The 24,006-nt window shown below is 29.4% G+C and overlaps 1 protein-coding gene across 1 annotated transcript; it reads right to left on the bottom strand.

The window, feature by feature from the left end:
• Nucleotides 1-1,784: 1,784 nt before the first annotated feature.
• On the bottom strand, nt 1,785-9,294 carry LOC145183816 (CCR4-NOT transcription complex subunit 9-like). Its single transcript, XM_090085864.1, has 9 exons — nt 9,229-9,294; nt 7,195-7,322; nt 6,990-7,110; nt 5,057-5,144; nt 4,712-4,818; nt 4,371-4,466; nt 2,513-2,611; nt 2,338-2,429; nt 1,785-2,163 (listed from the first exon to the last, which is right to left on the bottom strand). The coding sequence occupies exons 1-9, from the start codon at nt 9,247-9,249 to the stop codon at nt 1,989-1,991; spliced, it is 927 nt and encodes a 308-aa protein (XP_089941990.1). The 5' UTR covers nt 9,250-9,294; the 3' UTR covers nt 1,785-1,988.
• Between the last annotated feature and the right edge of the window lie 14,712 nt (nt 9,295-24,006).

The raw sequence follows: 24,006 nt of genomic DNA, 5'->3' as shown, positions 1-24,006 counted from the left end.
GCAAAAAATTTTATTCAGAAATGTTATTCCAGGTCACCAAAATTACAACTTAAGAAATCGCCGAAACGAAAAAAATGAAAATATACTTATAGATACCAGAACAAGAAGACATAGTAGACAGCTTGATTACAAAACTTGTTTGTTTATGTCATAAATGAATTAATATTTTCATACAAAAATGGTGCATTTGCAATAAACAGCAAGAGATTTGAAATCGAGACAAAAGATAATAAATTTTGCTTTTGTCACAAACACACAGAAAAAAAACTTCTGTTGTTTATTTTTCCTTTGTATACGTAGCTATGTATACTGTTAAAAAGTTTTACTGCTAGCTCCTGCCATGACCAGTGCTGCACCTGAAAAAAGGTAATGCGATGCTAAATGTATGACCTACGACGCATTGATGCCATCGGAGAAAGGTGTCGCATTAAAAGGCAGCAAAGGTGAAAAAAGTCAAATAAAAAATTATGATTTTATTGAAACGGGAATTATAAACGCTAGAGAATGAAACAGGAAAATTTTGAACGGACTATGTAACAAATGTTTGTTACAAATTTTTTAAGTGGATAAATAAGAAAAAGCTTAAGACATTGCCCATCGAAATTTTCAACCATCGAGTGGCTGGCTGTGCAAGTTCAAAAGCAGATTTGATAAGATTTAAAGAAGCCGTAAAAGTAGTTGAAGCAAGTTAAACCGGAAAAGATTGTTAAAATAAAAGTTCAATTATTTTTGATAAGTATTCATTTAGAGAGCAGCAACCCTGCTCGTGTAAGCTTTTTTACATATATATGACAATGAAAGATTACTGGGCATGTTGCACAGACAATATTGCAGAGCGACGTAAATTCTGCACCAAAAACAACGAAACTTAACTAAGGTTACATACATACATACATACATACATACATACATACATACATACATACATACATACATACATACATACATACATACATACATACATACATACATACATACATACATACATACATACATACATACATACATACATACATACATACATACATACATACATACATACATACATACATGCATGCATGCATACATATATAACCAAGTCGAATTCAAAATCGTTCTTTTTGTACTAGATTGAATTTAAAAAAAAAAGGATTTAAGGCAGAGAATTGCTTCATACTATGTAATTTTTTTAGCATGTTGCCAACAAAATAAAGTGTCCCCTATACCATAAAGAGCTAAGAACACAAATAAAAAATAACGTGTTTTTGCTTGTCCTAAATGGGTTACTTAGTCTTTATCATTTTATTCAACTTTTTATTGAAGCTGTTTGTAATAAAAAGATTTATTAGAGTCACTCAAAACTATGACATAATTTGAGCGACTTTCTTTTGCAGAGTTCTAGGATTAAAGGGACTTGCTTGGATCGGTAAGCCAAGAACCATGAAAGGTAGTTGAGGCAAAAACATGACTATGGAAAATTATGTTATGAGAAAAAAAAAAAAGAAATTATATACTTTCTGTATTCTTGTATATTTGTTTTAAATTAATGTTAGTCAATTCATTATCTAATTTGTTTCTAATGTGTTAATCTAACAAACAAATCTTAAATACAACTTTAATTAGATGAAAAGTATCTTTTCCGTCATAAAGGCTCCCTAAATCATCTGTTGATGATTTAATTCGTTACTTTACTATCTGAATTGTGTTCCAGATAAACTACTCATTAGCAATACTTCCACTAAAACCGAGGAAAATATTTTAGACTGGGTCTTTCGGGGTAATTGAAAACAAGTAATACAATGCCGTTTTAATTTCTTTCGCATCTCTTTTTTTAAAATAATATAAGTTGTTGCAAAAATATACACTTTATTGCATTTGATTTAGTTATTGTGAAAAATGTTTTGCACTTTCGGAATTCAGCGTTCATAAAAACTGGAGGATCTTTTAGAACACATGCGCAATTCATTTAAAAATTCTTAATTTCCATATCGTTTACTTCAAAAGTAAATTTAAGGAGGCATGGGAATACCACGTGGATCGCCCAAAGATGGAACGGGTATATCTTGAAGATTTTTCATTAGTTGAGAAAGCCATCTTTTGGTAGAGGTGTCGTCTTTCAAACAATTCGCAAAAGTGCTATCTTTAAGATATTCGGGTAAACATTGTCGAAGAGCTTCACGTGCTCTTAGTTACAAAAATATATATATAGCAATAATATTATACATACATACATACATACATACATACATACATACATACATACATACATACATACATACATACATACATACATACATATATACATGCATACATACATATATATAGAGAGAAAGAGAACAAAATTTAAAAGCAAGAAACCTGGGATTGTCTGATAGTCGCAAATAGCATCTAACCACATGTTTTAAAAGGCGTGTGGAAGGTTCCTTGGCTAGAGCAATTACCATCTTCCCCTAGAAAATTAATACACAACTATTGGTTGCTATCTGAACACAATTTAATAGATTAACGTGTAATATTTGAAAATAATACGCACCAATATCATAGCTACATGAGAAAACCTTTCATATGTTTGACAAATATACGAAAGACCTGTTTCGTCGAGCAAGATCTTTTGAAGAATAAACGTTGCAACCTATATAAAAAATCGTAGTGAAAACAAAATAAGGAGTTAGAGAGATAATTTCGGCAGGAAGTTTTCCCATCACCGTTACGTCGCCAGCACTACGATTATTATTTTGTTGTCGACATCAATTACCAGTTATTATTTACCTTCCATTCAATTCCTTATTTAATCATTTATCAGCGATATGAGTGATGTTAATATTTACTGACTTAAGATATTATTTATAACTTTTATAATTAACAACACATTTGCTGTTTTAATGCGTCTTTAACGATGTTAATCTGATCGCAACCTTTTATTTAAGGGTATTTCACGCCGAATCTTCTGTAATGTAAAGTAATCGTCTGTAATCGTCTGTAATCGCCATGCAATCTCAGATTTTCTTGAACTTTATACCAGTTGATTATAGACCTAAGCCAAAACTTCAGCTTATTATATCTTGGCCACTCAATAACTGAACGCTATTGAAATCTAAAACACATAACATGTTTGAACGAGTATTGCCGTGTTTTTCATTGAATCAGATGAAATTTCTGAAAATTAATGATCTGAAAAACATCAAATTTGTGTATTGTCAATATTTTAAATATTGTTGTAATAAATTTTTTAAACTTGGTTTAGTAAAAGTCAATAAGATTTCAGAATGACTTTACGGAAATAGAAAACCTGCTGACGATTTTAGAGACCAAGTTTACAGTGACTGTTTATGAAAGCTTTGTATTCGTTTTTTGCGATCTTCGAGATATATGAGCTTTCGGAGATGAACAAATCCTGTTTTTAGAGGCAAGAGTTTTATCACAAGTTTAAACGAAGTGAGCACAAAAAAGTGACATTAACTAAAAAGCCATGTAAAGCTCATTACGTTAATCTATTGAGATTTGGCGGTCTTTTTGTGTTTAACTTGTTTATACCTGTCAAATTTAGCTTGCTTTTTTTTTTTTCTTTTTCCGGGGCATGCTTCTGGTACTAAAGTTAAAATTTATAGCTTTTCTTTATACCTAGAAACTGCTAGTTTTCCAATTTAGGTAACTATTCTAAGACATCCGTTTTTCCATTTATTTCTGCTGCTACAATTTTATTACCCTCTTTTCTTATTTAGCCTTCTTGATTTATCTACTAATTTATTTGCTACAATTTGTTTTGAAATTTATGTTATTCCAAAAAAGAACAGCTATGGTACATCTAATAAAGGTAGGTAAACATGTTTATTTAAAAGATTATTAAAATATAAACTTGTGGTAAAAAAAAAAAAAAAACAAGTTCAATTAATTACTTTTAAAAGTGTATTAAATTGTAGTAACAGTGGTTAAAAATTAACAGGGACAAATAATAACAAAGGTGAAAAGACAAAGAAAAGGTGGAGGCAACATATTGGCAGTGATCTGCTCTGAAAAAAAAAGATCTTTTGCTTCATCTTTATAAAAAGATAAATTGGAAAGTTCTAAATTAAGTTGATTAGTTAATTAACTTAGGATTATAAAAATAAGTTATGTTAATCTATTTCACATTTTTAGATTACATTATTCGGTAGTTCTTAATTAAGGCACCACAAAACAATGGTAATCTGCTAACTTTTTTCAGCCTTTTTAATCTCATTTGTGAATTAATCTCATTTGTGAGACACTGCAAAATCTTTTACAAAAAACTGCAGAATACTTTACGCTAAATTTGATCATTGAAGAGTAATACTATCTTACTTTTTAACTAACTATCTTGTCTTTTATTCCAGCAACAATATCTGAAAAAAAAAATTGTTTTTTCAACTTACAGTTTTAGATAACTCACTTCCTGCTTCCATTATTCTTAAACATAAAGGAATGATTTCAGTTGATAACAAGAATGTTATAACCTCTTGGTCATCTGTCTAAATATACAGATTAAAAAATATATATATATTCTTCCACTATGATAGAGCATAGGGGATATAATCAACAAAAAACTCTATAAATTTAAAGAGAAAAAAATGTTTTTCTTAAAGAGATTCCTAAAGGATCAACATCATTAACCTCTAAAAACCATAAAGTGTCTTTTAGGAGCTGAAAACTATCAACCATCCAATTTGTTTTCCTATACATAAATTATTAGACTAAAAAATTAAACTGTTGATACCTTTACTAAGGCACCCACAACTCCAAGGCTTGTCAACCGTAAATACTCAAATGGTCTTGTTTTACTTGTGGTGTGTAGGAATGGGTAAAGAAACAGTGGGATTTGTGCTAAAATTGTAGTATTTATTTACATTCATTTATTATTTTGATATTTAGACTTCAAAAAATAGTTAATTTATAAAAATGCTTATTTATAAAAGCAACCTTCAAAACTTTGAACATAATAAGTGAACATTTTGGTTGAGAAAAAAAAAAATTGTGATGAGAAAATCAGAAAAAATAGCAATGCTCCACTAGATATTCATCAATTTTTAAATTTAAACTAAGATGTATTTGTTAGAAAAACCTTGCAGAAATGGAGATCTGGTTTCTTGATGGGACGCCACACACTGAAGAAGTGCTAATGCATTGCAGACACGATTTGACTGGTGGGCCTAAAAGTCATCAAGATTTAACTTAAAAAAATATTTCATTTATATTCACTCCGAAACTACTTTAAACCATAGCACAAAACCTTCCTATTAGTACTTGTCAAGCCTTTTGTCTTGATAAGTATTAATAAGAAAGGTAGCTTTTAAAAAATTCTTAAAACTATGGCTAAATCTTCAAGAATGACACAAAAATAAAAAATGTTTTGGTAGTTATGGAAAGATTCCAGAAAAAAACAATAAAAATTTCTACTGATTATATTCAGTGGTGGATTACCCTGTTTTTTTAGAAATTTAGGGTGAAGCTCTACCTGCCAAAGTTCTATTACTTTTTAAATCCCAAATCTATTCCTTTGAAATAGAACTGTAAAAAACTGCTTAACAAATTTATCATGAAATGATTATGAGATAAAAGGTAAGTTTTTTATTCTCATTATTTATGAAGTATACCTCATTTATTTTTATCATTTATGAAACATTTTGTAAAGAAGAGGCTGTTTATATCCTATCTAACTCAAGGAGCTTTCTTGCAAATAACTCAAATTCTAAAGAATTTCTTTAGAATAGATTTCTTAAAAATATCTGTATTTTGTAGACTCATTACTTGTAAAGACTCTCTTGTTTTTTAAATCTTATTCTCTGGTCAAAATTTTGATATCTAAAATAACAAATTCAACAACTGTTTCATTAATATAACTTTTCTGAAGTTTGTCTGTTTTTCAGACTAGATATCATTAATAAGATACCATTAATAAACATTATTAATAAAATATATATATATATATAAAAGACATTGTGCTTCTAGTTTTTCCCATTAAAACAAGTAAATCACTAAAACCAGTAACCAGAAGAGCCCATCTGTGCACTAATGTACTGAAGAAAGCATAAATGATCTTTACCTCTTTGAAAAACCTAGTAGCTACTGGAATAGTTAATTGCAGAATAACATACTAGATTCAAAAATGTGCAAAACAAGGCATTTAATCAGCAAGAAAGTTTATACCCTGTATCCTAGTTTCTTCAAAAAACATATTTATGAATATTTTAATTTGATGCCTTTTTTTTTTGTTGTTTTAAACTTCTCAGATTAGGTTAAAATGGGCCAGTAATCCAAGTATATCTTTTTTATTTTGGATTTTTAGTATCACCATTATCCTTCAAATTAGAATTGCTTACTTAGCCAAAAATTCTGTCTTGCCTTACCAAAACTTGTACAGAAACTTGCATAAATTTAATTAGTTGGATGTTGTTAAATAACAAGAGTATTTATGCAGCTTGAGAAATTTTCTCCCAGGCAAAGAGTGATTGTTGCTTCTGTGACATTTTTATTTTAATGAAATTTAAAATGATAGTGCATTTTTTCAAGTGAAAAAAAAACCACCATTAACAAAAAGATAAGAAATGTTTGGACTGGAAATAGAATTACCTTTAATTTGTTGCATGGCATCATCCTAGTTGACTTAATAAGAATATTAAAAGTTTAATTTACATGACAATGGTTATATTTTTAAAATTCAGTTTTGCATATAAAGTCAAACTGATTGACAAAAATGAATTTAAATTTGCATGAGTATTTTGTAACACTTTTAAAAATATCTACATAAAAACTTGATTTCATTATTAAAAAAATGAGCTATTCAAAATATTTTTACTAACATTATTAGTTTTTAGTTTATTTAATGGATCCTATAAGTTCAAGGGTTTCTATGTATCGCCTCATCAACTAGATAATCCACCACTAATCGATATTCACTTAAAAAATACTTTAACAAAAAAAAGAGAAAAAAAAAATCTCCTTTAGAAAAATAAAAGGATTATTTTGATGAAATTAATTTTACAATGAGTGCTTACTGTTAAACTAGGTGGATTGACCATTGGGTATATATTAACAATTTCTTGCAGAAGAGCTGCTATAGTCCCAAATGAATGCCAAAGCATTGGTGCAAGGTCAGCTACAACTTCTCGTTTTTTGCTTAAGTATTAGTTTAAATTTAGGTTTTAGCTTAAATCTTGAGAAATTTTTCAGAAAAAATAATGAACTTATTAAAGATCCTACCTCAATTCTAATAATGCATGCTCTCTTGTGTCAGGACTTGCTAATTCAAGAATCCATTGATAGACATGTTCACGGTCTGCAGTAGAAAGCTGACTAACTCCAGTGTGCTGTGCAGATGTATTGAATCTCTAGAAAAAAAACAACACTGTTTAGGTTAAGGAAAAAATTCATTTTTAAACCTAAATAGCTAAATATAAACATAGCATTGAAGTTGATACGTTTTTATCATTTTAGTAACAACTACAAAAGCTGATATAGATAGGGATGATTAATCGTCACTGAAAGTGAAATAAAATTAGATTGTCTAAAGCTCCATCGAGAGATGAGCTGTTTTGAATTTATATGAAAAATATTTTCAATGTAACATTAACAATTTCCTAATATATTATGGTAGAGCTTTTTTGCAGTCTTTTAAAGTAAGTCTCTTAAAAAAGAGGCATTTATGAAATGCAACAGCCAAATGTTACTGACTAACTGATTGTTAATTGTAACAATGTAAGCTTATCAACTTAAGTGTACTTTAAATTTACTCTGTTACAAAGTTCATAAAATGCGTATTTACATACACCTTAAATCCTTTAACAAAAATTTTTCTGGTAAATTTAAATATTTAGATCACACTGCAGCAAACTTAAATATTAAAAAACTATTAAAAAGCTGTAGAACTCTAATTATATAGATCATGTCAATTAATGCTGAAACATTTTAGCAAAATTTATTTTGTGCCAACCACTGGCCAATTTATAAAACCAATATTTAAAATTTTAAAAAATTGTAAATACAATAATCATTTAGTACTATAATTGTTTAAATCAGGCATAAGTATATCATTTATACATATTACATGAAGATATTACATATATATATTAGGAGCCTTGGAATATAATACACAGGAGCTGGTAAGTTATATGTCAATTGAGATAATTAAACTTGGAAGGATCCCATTGGTGCATGATTGGAACTTAAGTCATCATTTGCTACACGAACTTAGGAGTTCATTCAGCAAATGATAGCATCTAGATTTTAAAAAATATTGTTAAAATTCATTTCAGAGAAACGGAATCAAACTTTATCATGGTTGAGAATTGATTTATTTTATTATTTTACCAAGATTACATTTAAGAATTTCTGGTATTCACATGTATGTCACTGAGTGTTCATTATTGTCATTTTCAACATCCTATTTCAAAATTTATTGTAGCAACCATAAAAACCATATCATTTGGTAAAGAATATTTTTTATAGTAACAAAACAGTGTTGAAAAAATGCAAAATATATATTTTTGTAGGCTATTTATATTTCTTCAGGTTTAAGTTAGATTACTTTGGATTGATCATAAAAAAAAGCAAAACTTTCTTCATTTTAAATGTTGATTTTTACAATAAAATAAAAAGGAGAGGGTGCAAAAGTGCACTAGCTTCAAGCCTCTTTCTATTACTGGAGTTAGAGTCAAGTTATTTTTATTCAAAATTAAGACAAAAAAATTGAATCTTTTTGATATTTTAAAGAGCAGAAATCAATTTTTTCTACAATAGCATTTACTTAAAATTAAATCAATATTAAATGATCTTACATTTCATTTCACAATATGCAGAAATTATCCTTTCCATAATATTGTGAAAACCATAATAAAATTTATTAAAAATTTTAAAGAAATGTTTAAGAAATTAAGAATCATTACTATATCTGTAAAATAAGATTTATATTTTGATGGAAGAAGTGAAAAATCCTAAATAGAGTTTAGTGAAATTTTAAATTTCTCAGAAATACTTCTTTTGAAATGGATCATTTTTTATTACTATGTGCATTTGATCAAAAATTTGAGAGAGCATATAAAAACAATTAGGGTAAATAATCAACTAGTTTTATAAAATAATAGTAAAGATAACCTATAAACTTAATGTAAAGCTAAATATTTAGTGTAAAAATAATCTAATAGAGTTCAATCTTTCCTTGATTTAAATAAATATTTAAAAATTAAGTAACAGAAGATAGTAATAAAAAGATTTTAAAAATATATATAAGTATTTTACCTGTTGGGTAAGAGCTTGCATTATCCAGTTTTTATAGGAAAAAATATCTTATACTCTAAAAAATAAAAAACAACTTTCTTAATTACATATTGATATTGAACAAATAATACCTTATTTAATTTAAATTTAGAAAAGATTTGGATACCATAAAAACTCATTTCTTCCCCCTTACATTATTTCAAAAAGCCTGTAATTGTGTTGCAGCAAACAAAAATTAAAATACTAAATATATTGCAAATTTTGAAAGTGTATGTAACTGAGATTGTACATACTGAGGATATTACATAGCTTTCTTACATCTCTAGTTAAGTGTTTTATTTTATCCTTAACTAGAATTAAAAAACCTCACTAGACCTTGCTAAATACAGTGCCACTTTATGGCACTGTATTTAGCAAGGTCTAGTGAGGTTTTTATCACTACACCATGATGCCACTTTATTCTTCTAAAATTTTTTATCACTACACCATGATGCCACTTTATTCTTCTAAAATCATTTCATTTCAAAACGTTAATTTTCAAAGTGACAGGAAAATATCTGTCCAATTATTTGAAAATTGCCTGACAAAGCTGAAAATGATACTTTTCGCCTAGATTATTTCAGAGTATCAGTCCTGCTAACTATATTAGTTATATATCAGAATTAAGTATAAACTGAAAGTTTATCTTTAAAATTTGGATAAGTTTGAAAACATTTTGTACGCATTTAGCACAAAGATAATGAAAAGCAAACCATGTATAGTACACAATTATATATACAAAACAAATAGAGCACATAGATCATTAAATAAATTCTAGGCGGGTTTAGACCAGAGAGTTAATGATCAAATAGTTAATGGTTAAATCAGATTATACTTCGGCTAAGTTGAAATCTATATCGGTTACCGTTTTTTACAAGTAGCTCAACTTCCGTAAAACGAATTATCTATGTAGGTGTATGTATGTACCTATTATAAATTACTTTTTAACTTTTTCAGCGCGAAATATTTTAATGTTAAAAGTTGTGCTATTTGTCACCCAATTATGTAAAATATGTATAAACACTACGCATCAAAACCAAGATATGAAGGACAGTCAAACTAACTCAGCAAATGGGTAACTTTGACAAGAAAAATGTTTTTAATATGTTTGCTTTTGTTTTTGTTGTTGATTTCCTGTTGCCCTGCCAATTAAGTTTCACTCCAAGTATGACAATTGCCTCAATAAGTCGAAGCCTTTCTGGGACTTAACGCACGCCCTGGCTCACATAATTGACGGTATACTGTATTGAATTGGATTGAAAAGTGAAGAGTAAAGTCGCCATTCTGTAGAAGAAATAAATCCAACACCTATGTAATAAAAAATAAATCAAGCCAATTTAATGATGTAATATCGGAATAATTTTAAATTGAAGACTTTAAACAACTCTTCAAATTGAACTCAAGTAATTGAAGTTTAACTTTTTAATTAAGACATCGAGTTCAAAGTTTTAAAGTAGGAAAAAATTTGCAGAGTTTAATTTTAGTAAATTATTAATTCCAATAATAATAGGTAAAAATTAAAGGTAAATTTAGTAGTGGTTAATTGAGATTTCAAAGGTAAAGAAGTAAATTTAAAAATTAAACTTTTTAATATTTTCGTTTGAATAGATTCTTTGAAACATTAAACGCATTATGAAGGGCCCGACAATCTTCAAGTCTAACAAAAAAATTGCGATTTTGTAATCGGTTCTAACTTTTATAAAGATGGTGCTCAGGAAGAAGTCATTTTATGTACAGTTCTTTTAACTGTGCTATATTTCTGAAGAGATTTATATATTAATAGACATTTCTCTAATTCGATTGCGCAACTAATTTTTCAGCTTGAAAAAGAGGTCAGTAAGGACAAAAATGTAAACAAATAGCGGCAACCTATTTTTTCTTTTTCAAAATTTTGGTAGCTAAAAATATTATTTTTTAGCTGGTCGTTTATTATTTTTAAAGTTTTATATTCTTCAAGCAAACTTCTGCAACTTTCATGACATACTTCTATTTTTTTTTTTTCTATGATTGTTTTTTCGGATGATAAAAGTTTACCATTTTCACAATCTAGGTTTTTGGTAGAATCGATTATTGTATGAGTTTCAGTATCAATATTAGTTGTAAACTCTGGATATTTCAACTTTTTGCATGGAGATTTTCTAGGTAACTTTTCTTGTGGTGTCTTGAATGAAAAAATGCTAGGAACGTCATTCCCTGATTTTAAAGTTTTTTTTACCGCATCCTGAACTAACTTTTATTTCCTCATGTTTAAAGTGAAATTCACACACTTTCGTGTGTTTCATTATTTCAAATTTATCAGCATCTCCTTTACGTTTATATTTAAATATTTCGCTACACCAAGCTCTGTAAACATCAAGTTTTTTTTCTAAATTGGGAAAGAAAATAGAGCAATGTTAGTCTTTTCCATATTGTTATTATAAAACGAACTTCCGCACAGTGGAATACAGCAATACATCCCTCTTCCACCTTTTTTCACTTCGTTTGGTCTGAAAATGCTTGAGTTGGAATGAGACATCTTTTGGAGCTAAATTATGTTTTTAATTTTATAATTTCGAGAAAGAGTTTTTATCTGGGGCCAATGATATAAACAATTCGAAGTTTTTTTCGAGAAAAAAAATCTTTCGTAAAAACGCAATTTTTCACGTACGAAAAAAAGTTCGTAATCTCGAAGAATTTATCGCTGTTTGTATTTTTTTCGGCCTTTGCTATAAAGCATAAAACATATACGTCACTAAAATTCACGAACTTTTTTTATCCGTAATATATAGTAGTAATATAATAGTAATTTTTATTGTAACTTTTATTTATTAGGCCTACTTAATGAATTTTATTAGTCATTAAGTATGCTGTGCTGTCTATTCTATTTTTATGAATATTTTTAAATTCTAGTATTTGGTGTTTAAAAAAACTGTGTAAAATTAAAGTAGAAACATGAATTTAATTTTTTCGGATGAAGACTTAGATTAAGCATCGGCGTTACCGCACCGTCGGTAAAAATGCGTAAAAATGCGTAAATTTGCGTAAAATGCGTAAAAATGCGTAAATTTGCGTAAAATGCGTAAATTTGCGTAAATTTGCGTAAAAATGCGTAAATCTGCGTAAAAAGCGTAAAAATGCGTAAAAATGCGTAATTACCGCGGTAATTTTGCGTAAAAATGCGTAATACGCAATTTTACCGCATTTATCACTTTTTACCGCATTTATCACTTTTTACCGCTTTTTATCACTTTTTACCGTTTTTATCACTTTTTACCGCTTTTTATCACGATTTACCTCTTTTTTTGCTGATTACCGAAAAACTAAAAAAAGATACTTTAAATTGCTTTTTGTATTTCTATTAGTAAATATTACATTTACAGTTTTAAACAAACAAGTTATTGATAAAAAATTAATCATCAGATATATCATCATCTGTCTCTAATAAAATGTTTGCAAGCTCAGATGCTCTGTACTTTTTTTTCTCGTTCCCCTTCCAATTCGACTTCATTATATTACCTAATTTTGCTTTTTTGATTCTACTTTGATTGTGCTGGAGTGTCATTGGAATAAACAAAGAGACACTTTGAGTTTGGTTTTTACCTTGATTCACTTCATACCATTCTTGTTGAGCTAGAGTCCTTTGACTCTCTTGAGTATCTAACTGTAGCTGTTTTTGCTTATTAGGTTCAGGACCAGTTTGAGTATCTGATAAAGTTGGAGAAGCCTTTTCAAGTGCACCTCTTTTTTTAGTTTCAGTTTGACTATGTGATTTTCCCTGTTGGTGAGTCTTCTTAGTTGGTGGTGTGACATGTGGTAATTCATACGGCTCTTCTTCGCAAGTTTTTTCCCAATCGTTGAGGTTAGAAGGAACCCTTGCGTAATTTTGACTCACAAAAACTAACATGCTAGTGTTTTCTGGTTTTACATTATGTCTAAAATCAGTAACTGTCCTACCTCCTACTGAAAACATTCTTTCTGATGAAGCAGAAGTCACAGGTATAGCCAAGTAACTTCTAGCCAGACCAGCTAGCAGAGGTAACTCATTTTTATTTTGCTTCCACCATTCTAAAGCATCCACATCCCTTTCAGGTAAGGCCATAGTCTGATACTTTTCAAATTCAAGCATCAAGGGTGGCTTGAGCTTTGATTGGCTAGGCTGTGAAGTCCCAGGGCGATGCGCTGAAACCTGCCTCCTGTCTTTCAAAAACTCAAGGTCTACTGGATCCATTGTTTCGTCAAGATCTGATGTTTCTAGCGAAGTATGATCATCAACCAATGACTCGCAGAACTGGATTGTGGTTGGGTGATTGTCAACCAGTTCCTTGATGGCGGCTTCCCTCCCTTCCTCACTGTTTGCAATATTTTTGAGTGTATATCCTCTATAATATGGGTGCAGAAGTGAACCCACATTATAGTATTTGACTCCAACGCCATAATTAGGTAAACCCTTCTCAAATTCTTTCATGAAGTTGTGTAGGCACTCTGCAACTTGAGGGTCACGCTCTTCAATGTCATTTATGGTTCTTTTGCAAAGCAAGTGGAGATTTAATATGTCTTTTTGAACTTTATGCATAGTCACTAGATTTTCAGAAGACCAGGAATCAGAGCATCGCTTACATTCTGCCAGAAATGGTAAAATGTTGTAAATACTAATAAACTCTAACTCATCCGGAATCAAACTTTGAAGATCTGGTTTGTTTAGAGTTTCTAGAGCAACCAGTAAACCAGCCTTCAATCTGAGGATTGACTTAAGCATCATAAAGTTAGAATCTTGTTACAATTGGCTGAATGATCTTTACTGGTTCTATATTTGCTTCCACGCACGCTTTCTTGATGTCCTGCCAGTCTAATGAACTTTGGTGGGTCCTTTGAGCAAGTCCTTTACATTTCTTAATTATACCATTGATTCCTTCTGATCTTTCTACAGCCTTTGTTAAACAAGTGTTGAGCAGATGATCGGCACAGGTTAGATGATCACTGATCTCTTTGTTTTCCGTGATTGCTTTCTTCATGTTGGCTGCAGCATCAGTAACACCCACTTTGTAAAGGTCTTCCCTCTGAAGACCAGGAAATTGAGAAATCATGTGGTCTATTCCTTGTGCAAGCAAAACCCCTGTATGTCTCCCAATAAAGTTTTGGCAATCCAAAGATAAGTTTTTGAGTTCAAAGTCTTTGGTAACGTAATGCAATGTAAGGGAGACGAAGGGATCACCATTTCTTGCAGTCCATCCATCTGTAGTGAAAGCTGCCATTTCGCAATGCGGGATGTCTCTCTCAATTTGCATTTTTACATCACGTCTTAGATTGCGATAAATCATTGGTAGCTTGAATTTGGATAAGGTGGTTGGACTTTTTAGGTTGGCTTGTGGACAAAGATAATTCAGCAGCATTTTGAAGCCAGCAGTTTCAATAACGTGAAACGGGAGGTTAGAGAGAACTAGTGAAAGGGTTAGGATGGTATCAAATTCCAACTGTTGAGCACTTTGTGAAGGCCACTTTATTGTTTCAGTAAAGTCGTCCATTTTTGTTTGGTGACTTGATGATGCATCATGTGGGAGGTTATCAAGCCTTTTGTTTTTATGAATAGGACCAAAATATCTTCTTATGGTACTGGACTTATCAGCCTCTGCCTGAGCATTCCTCTTTTCTTGAAATTTCTTCTCTTTATTTTCGTTATCGACTTTTTGCATCTGGTAAAAAGATAGCGGATTGCAGGATCTGAAATAAAATAGTGGAATTATATATGTTTAAAAGGATGCGAATTACAATGTTTCAGTAGTAGATAGTTCATAAAAAATAAATACATGAACCACAAGACACATTAGTGTTTTTTTAAAAATTCTAAATAATTTTTTTTTTATCATGTTGCATTTTACCATGGACATATAAGAAATGGACGTGCAACCTATTGTTTTTTTTGCGAACCATGCTCGTTGCGCATAGTTAGAAATCTTTTGTTTTAAGCAATAGAAATTAAATTATATTAAAGTCTGTCGGATTTAACGAAAATTTTTGGACTCGTCTAACCAGTCATTTCAACTTCCTCTCATTTATTAAAGATAACAGCAAAAGAACCAAGTTTTAAGCTTAATTTTATATAGATAGACATTTTTAATACCTTAAGAAATAACGCGGACAATGAAAAGAAATTGAGATCATTTGCTTGACTACCTTAGTACATGTATAACTTGAGATAAAATAAATAATACAAAAATCAAATTGTTTTGTAGCTACCTAGAGCACAATGGTTTCATGTCTAGGGAATTACACCATCTATTATATTGCTGTAGACATCCAGTTTATGAATATTATAGAATTTTCTATTTTTATGTTTAACAATAGAAATATATACAGTAAAGGATAAATAACTTATACATAAAATGAATGTAAATACAATAAAGAAAAAAATAGTTTGTCACAGTTTTAAAGAATTTAGCAAAGTCAATTTATGGCAAACCGCAAGAATAACTAAGTATTTAATATTAACATAAAATGATTTACCAGCTATATATAAACTAATTTTTATTTGACAAAAACAAATGGGTTATTATGAGCTTATTATGACAATTGAAATAATATATGAAATATGAAAAGCGAAAACATGAAATATCTGACCGCATTTTGCAAGATAATTATAAATTTGAATAACTTTTTAAAAGGTTATGCTTTATCAAATGAATTATAAAAAAGTCTATAAGAAAATACACCTACTAAAAAAATAATGCATTAAGGAATATAAATTATGGAGCTTATAAAGTAGCCGAGGCAAAAAATGGCGACATGTCGGAAAAAATACTAAAAAAATACACAAAATTAAGGCTGGTGAATGAAGGACCAAGGAGTTGAATGAAACCAGATCTTAATAAAAAATTTAATTTAAGCTTTTTTATACTTCGCTATACTTTTTTTAGTCATTTTAAAATTATCCATACAGATCTATTTTATCATTGACAGACTTTGTTTACACGAAAAAAGTTCCCAAATTTACAAATATTTATCTTGAAAAAATGATGAAAATCTGTTCGTGCCGACAACTAATTTCCTTTACCTTGGTGTGATTTGTTTAGTAATTTGTCAACGCGTGAAGTAGTTACTTTATCCTGAAGTACAGTCTTATTAAACAAATGCTATAAAAGTTTAAACTAATACTACGTGATCAGAGGTTCTGTTTTTAAACTGTGGGCAGCCATTTTAATAGATTTTTTTGTTGACTGGTAAAAATTTAGAGTTAGGGCCTCTTTATATGGAAAGCGGGCTGGCTCGGCAAACGAGCCAGCCCGTTTACCGAGATCTCGACGTTGTCCTTATTTCAACTTAATTTTATTTTGCGTTTATATGAATAAACAAACTAGCCCGGATCGCTATCCGGGCCAGCTCGTTTATTCATATAAACGCAAAATTTTTCGAAGCCAGTTTTGGCCTCTCAAGAAGGCGGCGGATACAACGAACGGCTATATGAAAATTAAGAAACTAATGATAATCAAATTTTATATCTTAAGCTCAAATATTGATAAGTTTCAAATAAAAATCTATTTTTTTGTTTAGCATAAGACTTTTTCATAAAAATAACGGAATATTACATAATTACATAAACTTCAAGTATAAATATTTTTTTATTTAACAAAACATATTCTTACAATAGCTTGTTGTATGTTAACTTTCTGCTTTTCGTTTTTTAGAATAAATATGAGCCCATAATTATGAAAGTGGTCTAAGTCATATTTCTTATTTCGAGATATTTAATGATTCGCATTTGAATAAATTAAAAATTCCGTATAACGTTGTAATTACAACTACTTTTTAAAGGTTCATTTTTGACGATATCGTAAAAATTACATTGAATATATTTAGTTTAAAAAAATCATCTCGTGTGAAATAAGTGATAAATTCATTTTTTTTTTAATTTTGACTTAGACCACTTTCATAATTATGGGCACATATGATAAAATACAGATTCTCAGTAAAACTAAGTAGGAGTTTTAATTTTAGTTTGTTTCAATTTAGTTTGTTTAATAGTAGTGAAGAAAAAGTATTTGTTTACTTGTGCAGAAATCTCAAATTTAAAATAATTAGTATTTGCAATATAACTTACGTACCTTTTAGTTCTTAACTACCCAATGCTTGTGCTAGAAGCAGGGGCCTGTACAGGAATTTTTTTGGATAAGTCGCAATTTTAACCCCTTCCCAAAAATGTTAAATTTTAGCATCCCCCCCCCCTTCCTCATTGAGAAACGCATATATGAGGTAAGACGGCTTAGTATATGTACAAACGTAAGTCCGAATTTAATTTTTAGTGTTTAAAACCCTTACTTTCTTTTTATATTGTTCAAAATGCAAGTAATTAAAAAGATACACAGCTTTGTATAAAACAATTGGGGATGTCCATTGATATATTTTAATATATGCTTGTTGTTAACTGTTGTCTTCTCCTCCTGATGATAAATATCAAAAGAACTTGACTAAAACTTTACTAAGGGTGTAATTGAAATGGAAGTCCGGAATTTGTTCTCTAAGAAATAATAACTTTTATTTTTTTTAAATTAACAAAAGAAAATATTTAAAAAATGAAGTACTTTATAACTTAATAAAAAAGGTATGTCCATTCAAGTTTTTTATTAATTTGTTTAAGTCAAAAATTAAAACAACCTCCGTTTAATATATAAATCGTTTTTTAATAAACTTTAGACCGTTCTCGATTTGAAAAGCGCTATAATAAAATACCAAATCGTAAATCTAACTGTTATCCCGGATTAATAACTTCTTACCATCCGTTCGAACAATTAACCTTGTATAGTTTGCTTAATTATTGCTTTAGTTTGCTATAATTATTCGCTCTGTTTGCTTTTATCTACCGACGCATCATATTTATTCAAAATATTGAAGTTGTGAAAAAATATATAAAGATACATATTTTGGGTATGTCCAGCGACGTAGCAGACATCCCCTAGACACGCCCTGAGAAGGTTAGTAGCACAACTGCATGTTGCGTTATTGAAAATATAAAATTTGTCAAAATTGTAGGTAGACACCACTGCCGCTTACCATTCAGTTGTGTTATCAACCTTCTAGCACACTGTATTGGGTAACTAAGAACTAAAAGGTACATAAGTTATACATAAATATTAATTTAATCGTAAATTGCACATAAAAAAATTATATCGAATATTTTGAACTTTAACATTTAAATTAACAATTTCTTTAATTGTCTAATTTTTTTAAAATCATTTCATTTCTATAAACTTTTTAAAAATTTGTTTCATTGTCTTGTTTTTCTTTCAAAACTGTTTAATTATTTTCTTTCATATTGCAATAGTCTTATTAGATGTACATCGGTTCACCGCTAAGAGCTCTGATCGCCGCCATCTTGGAAGGCCAATTTTTGCTTCAATATTTTTTCGAAAACAACAATAGAATACGCTATCTAGTTATATTTTGAGATCAGTGGTTTAAAATATAATAAATTATTGTAAGAGTAAAACACTTACTTTAAATGAGCTTTAACTCCACTGGTGCTACCTTGAGACAGCTTAATCACTTTTTTGCACTTATTGCACTCAGCAAATCCTGATTTTCTGCCAGAGCCAGAGATGTTATCCTCTTCTCTGTCTAGCTTGGTAAAATAATTCCAAAGAGACATTGTTTCTTGAAGATGGTTTGATTCGGTAGTGATTTTGGTATACTAATCAGATCACTGAAGAACTTTGAGGTTGTTAGTCTTTCTTGACTTTTGTCAAGCTTATATAGGAGACTAATTTAATTTTAGAGGGTAATTAATTATTTAACAACTATCTGACTTGATAAAAACAAAGTAATTTTTTACCATAATAATTACCGCTTATACAAACTTTTATCACAATTTACCGAAATTACCGATTTTTACCGCTTTTACGCAGTTTTACCGTATTTACGCAATTTTACCGTTTTTACGCATTTTTACGCATTTTACGCATTTTTACGCATTTTTACCGATTTTACGCATTTTTACGCAATTTTACCGTCTTCTGTTACAAGAAAGCGTAAAAAAGCGTAATACGCATTTTTACCGCATACGGTAAAAGTGCGTAATACGCATTTTTACCGCACTGCGGTAAAAATGCGTATTACGCGTTTTACCGCATTTTACCGCATTTTACCGAAATTTTTTTACCGCCGGTGCGGTAACGCCGATGCTTAACTTAGATTTCGAAGTTGCAGAAAATGAGCTTTGCCACCGATTGCCTCGAGAGGTTGGTGTTTAAAACATTACTTAAAATTACTATATATATATATATATATATATTTTTAATGATTTTTTATCGAACAAAATCAGAAATCATACTAAATATGCGCAGAAATTAAATTTTTGGTTTTGTTTTTCAATATCATTTTAGTTTAATAGTCGCTTTTTTAACGAAGATGTTTCTGACAACGTTTTTCGAGAGCAGTATCGAGTCCCAAGAGCTGTTTTAGATTTTTTAGAAACTAGGCTTAAAGATGATTTGCAACATTATACTAAGCGAAATAAAAGCATTTCAGTACTTTTCCAAATAATGGTATTTCTTCATTTTATTGGCACAAATGTTTTTTTTCATGTTCTCAGAGACTGTCATGGAATCTTTACCAACACAATTTATCGTATTATGCAGTGTAGGAGAAGCTATTTTCAATGTTAGTGTATTAAGTTAATAAAACTATTGGAAGTATATATATATATATATATATATATATATATATATATATATATATATATATATATATATATATATATATATATATATATATACTATACATTACATCATGTTATCATTGTTAATTTTATATACTGTAATATCTCTGCTGTTTTTGAATAGAATGATTAAATTGCCATTATTATTACCCTTGTTATATATCATTAGCACTGTTAGTCAGGGTTGGACTGGCTTGAAAAACCGGCCCGGTAAAATTGGTCAAGGCAGCCCACTTCATTGTATGTTGCATAAATTTTATATATATATATATATATATATATATATATATATATATATATATATATATATATATATATATATATATATATACACATATGGCTATTTCCACGATGGAAATTTTGTGTTTAAAAATTTCTTTTTTCAAAAGATTTTTTTTCTTTAATTGTAGTTTAAACACCTTAAAACTATTGTTAAAATATATTTTGAGTAGAAAATATTTGAACCGAGTAGATAAATTTGATGAATGTTAGCAACTGTTTTTTCTTTTTATTATTCGAAAAAGTGAGTAAAATTTGAGGGCAAGTTATTGCAATATTTTAAACAAAACATATCCATATTTTTGTTTAGAAAGAATCTTTGACATTATATATGTCTTGAGTGAAAACACCTTTAGTCTTTAAAAATAATTCAAGTGTTTTTTTATCACATACACATCTGTAAAAATTAGGTTGCGTCACTGAACTAAAAGCTAAAAAAGTTTAATTATCACAATAAAAATAGGCTTTAAGGCGAGATTTTTTTAGAAATTATATATTTTAATGTAAACTTTTCATCATTACTAAAAAAAAGTGGGTCAAAAAACATTATATTAACTTATAGTAGTAGTTTAAATGCTGTTGCGTCACTGAGCCCATCAACGTGATAATTAGCGTTTCATAAAATTATTGTTTATTATTATTTAAAGTATAAAAAAAAAAATTTAATCTTCTCTGCCTAAATATTGATAAAAATAAATATTTCTAAAACACTGCTGTTAGTTGGAGTCTAGAAATAGTAGACACCATCGCTATTCAATATTAACTAGTATAGCAACTTTTTCATCGTTTGACTAGTCGATGCTAAGACATCAATTATTGCATCGTTATTAATTCTCGGAAGAACGTCTTTTTCACAAGACATCAGCATGATTGACTGTAAACTTGACTGGCTCATCAAATTTCTTAATCTGTTCAAAATATGTTTCAATTTCGAAAATGACCTTTCGCAAGCAACTTGTGATGAGAATTATGTCAGCACAACTTTTTAAGCCAGAAACAAATTTGAATACGCAAGACTATGCAAGTTAAACTTCTGGAGGACAAAATAACAACAAAAAATACATTTTTTGCAAGATTTGCATTTATTTCTGTGGCTGTCACTGTTTTCCACTTCTGGGATTGTAAAGACAGTTTCAGATTCTTCGGATTTACATTGTTACATGTTGTCCGAGACACAGTGAGATACTTCCGTGTCAAATATCAAGTTATATTCATCTTCAAGAGTTATTTCGAAACTTTCCCCTTTCCTTGCAAAGTCCGATAATTCCGTTTAAAGCTGACCTTTTGTTACACTAGCATCAAACTTTCTGAGCAACCCACTCAGATGCTGCAATCTGCTACTAGGCATTTTTTTCAAAATTTTTGCAAAATTTCTTGGATCTAAACAAGATAAATCAGCATATAGACTACCATGCTCTGAGAATCTCTATTTTAAACTTCTGATTACTTGATTCATTACCATGTTGTGAACATTGATACGAAATTTATCTTTTGCACTTTCAAGTAGTTGATTTGCTCTGATTCTTTTCTCTTTCAAACCAGTCTGAACTTTAATTTACATTTTATTTGGATAATATAATGTAGCCTAACTAAAAATATAATACAATTTTTATGCCAACCGGCCCACCGGGAATCTCCCGGTATCCCGGCGGCCCAGTCTAAGCCTGCTGTTAGTAGTTTACTTTACATTAGTTTATAACTATTTGTATATAAACTTGAATGTAAAATCTTTATTTAGAAATATGATTGATTGATTACATACTTATATTATGTTAATATATACTATATATTACATACTTATACTATAACATTTGTAAATATATATATGTATATATATATATATATATATATATATATATACATATATACATATATATAAAATATAATGTAGCAATACATATTTTTATTTAAATAGTTTGCTAATTAAAACATACTAAGCTTCCCAAGAAGAACCTCTTTGTTTTCTCTGATTTTTATTGCTAGAAACATTTTAAGTTCTTTAAACAGCATTTTATTTTGTGCATTTGTATATTTTTTTGTTGTGTATTTGTGTATTATATGGCATATTTATCGACTATTTATACTTTTCTTCAGTCAAACACTATGAAAAATTTGTTTAACCAGAATTACTATCGAAAACCTTCATAAATAAGAATAGAATTTTAAATTCATGCATGCATTGTTAACGAAGCACAACAAGGAACTGAATAATCGGATAAATGCAGATTTTAAGTAATTAGTTTATTATGAAGTTACCAAAATCCTTTTAAGCTTTATCTATAAAATATCTGCATAAAAACACAAACAAAGAATGTTCAATGATTTTGAAGCGCTAATGTTGTTCCAACAATGACCGCCAAAAATCACGAAGAAAATATCTAAAATTGAGATCAAAAATCTATCTGAAGTTTTTTTTCGAAAAAACGCATTTTTTATCTGAAAAGGCGATTCCCTTGTTCGTTTATAGCATTGGATTTAATAGCGAAGTTTTTATTTTAAAAACTGAGTTTTTTGAATGTTTATAGCAATGGACTTTTTTTTTCTTCGCTTTTTACGGTAAAAACTTCGTGTTTTACGGAAAAAACTTCTTTTTTTATGTTTATAGCATTGGCCCCTGTTTACATTTTTGTCCTTACTGGCCTCTTTTTCAAGCTGAGAAATTAGTTGCGCAATCAAATTAGAGAAAAGTCTATTAAAATTTTTTGACTTTTTTTACTACTTTATTTAGTTTTAGCAATAAAAAACTTAAATATTTTTTCAATACCACTGATTTAATTTTACAATCTAATAAACGCTCACCATATTTAAAAGAAAGATGAAAAAACAATGAAATTAATTGAGTTGTAATTAAATAATTCATTTTTTTTCATACTGTATAATTTTAGCAAATCCTAATCATAAGCTGCGCTGGGTGTACTCTACGAAGAATGATCAATCTGCAATACCATATATACCATATATAAAGGAGAGTGGTGGAATTTCTTTTTTAAACCAAATTTTTGTGTACCATAATGAAACGCCATACTCATGCCCGTCGAGAGGGGGGGGGGTGGACGGGGAAGGTTCCCGGGGCCCCGCGTGTGCAAAAACAATTTTTAAAGTAATTTTTAAAATATTTAAATAGTTTTGACTTTTAAAAGATTTAATTAACTTTTATTTTTCATTTTCAATGACCAGAGCACGCTTCTTTTGGTCCTGGGTATGTAATTGATCATAATGAGGGCCCCTTAAGAGAACTTCCCCGGGGTCCGAAATTTCTCTCGGCTGCTATGGCCATACTTCTACTAGAACTTCATTATATACTGCATTTTGGTACAGGTTAATCATTTGATTCGCCAGCATCGAAAAATTATCAAAAAAGCATCATCTTGCATGTTCACTACCAGTTGGTTAACATCAGTTTTACTTTGATCGTAATTAGCTTATTGTTAAAATCTCTTTATTAATCAATTGATGTGATGAACTAAATTAGTTTATGATTTGTGCTAATAACAAAGTTTGTTTAGAAATGATTTTGTGTTGTGTTTCTACTGCCATATCCATTTAGTAATATTTTGATATTGCAAAGTTGCAACAAAGTCACAAATTTTTTATGCTAATTTTAATTTCAATCATACCAACTATTTTTTTATGTTCGCAACTGATTTCAAATATGCAAACCATGGGGGCTGGGGTCCTTGAATTAGTAAACGAAAGTGCAGAGCATAGGACCTCTCATCAGAAATGCAGTTGTCTTATAGGTGAAGAACAACAGCAGTTTCTACGACGTTTAATCAAAAACAATCTCTTCCTACTTC

The sequence above is a fragment of the Hydra viridissima genome, unplaced genomic scaffold (genome assembly GCF_058129835.1).
Source record: "Hydra viridissima isolate aposymbiotic clone 2 unplaced genomic scaffold, HvirCarnegie_v1 scaffold_4, whole genome shotgun sequence".
In the NCBI taxonomy this organism is placed as follows: Eukaryota; Metazoa; Cnidaria; class Hydrozoa; order Anthoathecata; family Hydridae; genus Hydra; species Hydra viridissima.
This window is presented reverse-complemented; position numbering and strand designations above follow the sequence as displayed.